The 3,320-nt window shown below is 38.7% G+C and overlaps 1 protein-coding gene across 1 annotated transcript; it reads right to left on the bottom strand.

Moving 5' to 3' along the window:
• Positions 1 to 2,021: 2,021 nt before the first annotated feature.
• LOC110035605 (putative nuclease HARBI1) lies at positions 2,022 to 2,768 on the bottom strand. Its single transcript, XM_020739861.1, has 3 exons — positions 2,604 to 2,768; positions 2,295 to 2,526; positions 2,022 to 2,218 (listed from the first exon to the last, which is right to left on the bottom strand). Exons 1-3 carry the CDS (start codon positions 2,766 to 2,768, stop codon positions 2,022 to 2,024), a joined length of 594 nt encoding a protein of 197 aa, XP_020595520.1.
• Positions 2,769 to 3,320: the final 552 nt, after the last annotated feature.

Genomic DNA, 3,320 nt, shown 5'->3' with positions numbered 1-3,320 from the left:
TTGGGGCTGGGGGTTGCCTGCTGTGTTTCCAATCTCCCACTGTTGCTATTAATGCTTTACAGGCAGAAGCTTTTGCTGTGGTTTGGGACCTTCAAACATATATTAAGATAAAGAAAGAGAATGAGAGATACAAAGAGACATGAACCACTCTTTCTTAGATATAGATGGATGGTCTCTCTCTCTCTTCTGTCGTGCTCATTGCCTCACAATTTTTCCTCCTCCTCTCCCTCTCTCTCTCTCATCGCCCAACCCTCTTCTTTGATAAAAATTGAGACAGGGAAAGCATGAAAGAGAGCGCTAGAGAGAATAGTGAGCGAAAGAGTGAGACTTAGACATAATTGTGAGAGAGAGTGAGATGGAGAGAGAAATGAAGAGAGAGTAAGTGAGAGAGTGAGTGAGAGAGTGAGGAGAGGGAGAGAGGAGAGATAGAGAGAGAAAGAGAAGAATGTGTGAGAGAGAGAGAAGAGAAGTTTATGCTAATGAGATAGTGAAGCAATAGTGATGCAAAGGGGGAGAGAGAGAGGAAGTCAGTGAGATAGGAAGGTTGTAGCGACAGAAAGTGAGGGAGAGATGATTGTTAAGAAAGAGAGTTAGGGGTGGAGAGGGAGAATATGGATCAAGGGAAGATTGAATGAGTGGTATCTCACTCTTCTCTTTGTTTATCTCTTTCTCATCACTAATCTCTCTCCCTCCCTCTCCCTCTCTCTTTCTCCTCTCTTTGTTTCAATATATATATATATAAGAAAGGAGATGTATAAATCTCCCTACATGTTGATTAAAGAGGGTTACAAGAAGGAAAAACAGATGGAGACTTATTGATTCAATACAGGAATCATAAGTCCTCCCCAAAATCAAAACAGTCTATACTAACAACAAAATTTTGCTAAAGAAAAAACATAGACCCCAGCTAGCATGTAATACAGAAAATCTTAAGATAGATTGGGGGAGAGGGAGATCATATCAGGCAATAATCAATCACTTTAGATCTTGGTTAGCAATTCTGAAGTATGGGACCTTTATCCTATCACCCTGCTGTAGAAACTGAAGGGTAGGGGGGCAGCAACAGATAGCTCTTTTAAATTATACCCTTGTCTGGCAAGCCAATTGGCTGGCTGGTTGCCCTCTCTAAAGATAAAAGTGTGAACTTCCATGTATCCAAGCTATATAAACATATAAAGCTATATAAACAACTAATACTATAAACAACTAATACCAAGATGGGAGTTATTATGCAGGCTTGCCAAGGCAAATGCCTTAGCCCAAGGCACCAAGGATGCTGACAATGAGTAGCAAAATATAACTAGTTCTTTATAAGTGCTCGGTTCTGACTCAGGCGAAAGACAGTGGTAAGAAGTGATTGTGCCATCAAGACCAACACCCAAGGTTTATTATTCTTTTGCATTTCATGTAGCCGATCTCATGCATTTCATGTAGCTGATCTTTAGCAGTTCATGTTTTGATAGGTATTCTCAGCTTATAATTATTTAGCAAGACCAACACCCAAGGTTTATAATTCTTTAGCATTTCATGATGACTCATCAAGAACTTCAAGCCTTATGAAAACAATTTTAAAACTACACATATTCATCATCGACAAACATATAATAAACACCCATAAATATTTTCCTCCTCACTCATATTTAATCCAAAATTTATATGTCATCTATAACGTATGTTTAAGATGACGAAAATAATTAAACATAATTGAAAGACATAATATGTAATGCTATCTAAATGCCTTGGCTTATGTCATTTGCTATTTGCAAACCCGCCATCTCTGAAGCGCCTTCACCATCTGCTGTTTGTGACTCTGGTGAATCTATATCAATTTGTGGGATAGAACGTCCAACGTGATATTCGAATGCCTCAAGTGGTATTTCCATTGAATCCTCTTCTATAACGAAAAACACTGCATCTGTCCTGGAATGATGTCGTCTAATGAAGTTGTGTAGTGCCATTGTTGCCACTACAATCTGGACTTGTTTTGTAAATGAATAAGTTGACATATCACATAGAATTACCTATTTCTTCTTCCAAACCCCGAACGATCTCTCGATCACACCACGCAAGGATGAATGTCTTTTATTAAAAATTTCTTTATTTCCTCGTTCAACCCCGCTCGATCTCTCGAAATCAGGTATATGATATTTTGTATCTGGATATGGCTTCAAATAGCCCTTTTGCAAAGGATACCCGGCAACCACTAAGTAGTACTTACCTGAGCAATGTTTTTTTTTTCATTAGGAAATTTTGAAGTAATAAGGATGGACAAAAGCGCAACACGATTGTCATACCTGGTGGTGGATAAGGGAAACCATATTTTTTGTTGCTAGTAGCAAACTTGAAAACGCGACTGTCGTGTGCGCTACCTTCCCATCCAGCCATCACATATGTAAAACACATATTGAAATCACAAACAACCATTATATTTTGTGTTAATGATCCGCATCGTCCAATGTACGCAACTTTCTCTTTGCCAGAAAGACGTGCGTTGACATGTGTTCCGTCAATAGCTCCGATACAATCCTGATATGAGTGAATTAATCAATAATAAAATCATATGTGTGAAATTTTATTAACTAACATTTAAATATGGGAAGCACCTTAAAGAACGACATATAACGAGGGTCTTTCGCAATATGTGTGGGGATGAAGTGGAATGTTGGATCCTCTGGTTTGACTACTTGACGGGCTAGACTCACTAGTGCATTCAACCCAGCTGAGAAATACCTGCTTATGGTTTCAGAGAAATGTTGAAACCGTTCCATCGCTCCTCTAATCGATTCGTTCTGGGCCAAAATGTTGAGTGTTATTGCCAACACCTCTCTAAATGTTGTTCTTGATGATCCTTGAAGTCCGTGGAGGGTTCGAAGTTCATGTAGGAGGTTAACAAAAATGGCTTTTGTCATACGAAACATATTTGTAAAACGTATCGGGTGACAATGTAATTTTATCTGTGATGAAATTTCTCTAATCTTTTTGGTCCAATAGGTAAGGTGCTAGGGTGTGAGTTCCTCTTCCCTCAAAATCTTGATAACAGCGGTAGAATCTACTTCAACCCATAAGTTTTTCCAGCTAGCCATTTTGGCCATTTTCAAAGCCCAATAGACAGCTGCTCCTGCCTTATTAAAGCTGCCATCAGTATTTACCTTTACTGTTTGGTGATTAGGAGGTTTCCAAAAAAACCTATGAACATATTTCTTGTCAGGTTGTCCCAAAGAGTAAGACTTGGAGATGTTGGGAAATCTTCTGTGTTTAATCATCTTATTAAGATATGAAATGCTGTTTCTGACTATCTTCTCAGTTTTTGGTCTACCTTC

Source organism: Phalaenopsis equestris, unplaced genomic scaffold, assembly GCF_001263595.1.
Source record: "Phalaenopsis equestris unplaced genomic scaffold, ASM126359v1 Scaffold198450, whole genome shotgun sequence".
NCBI classification, from domain to species: Eukaryota; Viridiplantae; Streptophyta; class Magnoliopsida; order Asparagales; family Orchidaceae; genus Phalaenopsis; species Phalaenopsis equestris.
Note: the sequence above shows the minus strand (reverse complement) of the source record. Positions and strands in the feature narration are given on the sequence as shown.

What these genes read in the sequence shown, in the direction of transcription:
- LOC110035605 (XM_020739861.1), bottom strand. Translation starts at nt 2,768, where the DNA reads ATGGAACGGTTTCAACATTTCTCTGAAACCATAAGCAGGTATTTCTCA. An exon ending in GTTATATGTCGTTCTTTAAG is followed by an intron (nt 2,527 to 2,603) that starts GTGCTTCCCATA and finishes CACTCATATCAG; the next exon opens with GATTGTATCGGAGCTATTGA. An exon ending in TTTCCCTTATCCACCACCAG is followed by an intron (nt 2,219 to 2,294) that starts GTATGACAATCG and finishes AACATTGCTCAG; the next exon opens with GTAAGTACTACTTAGTGGTT.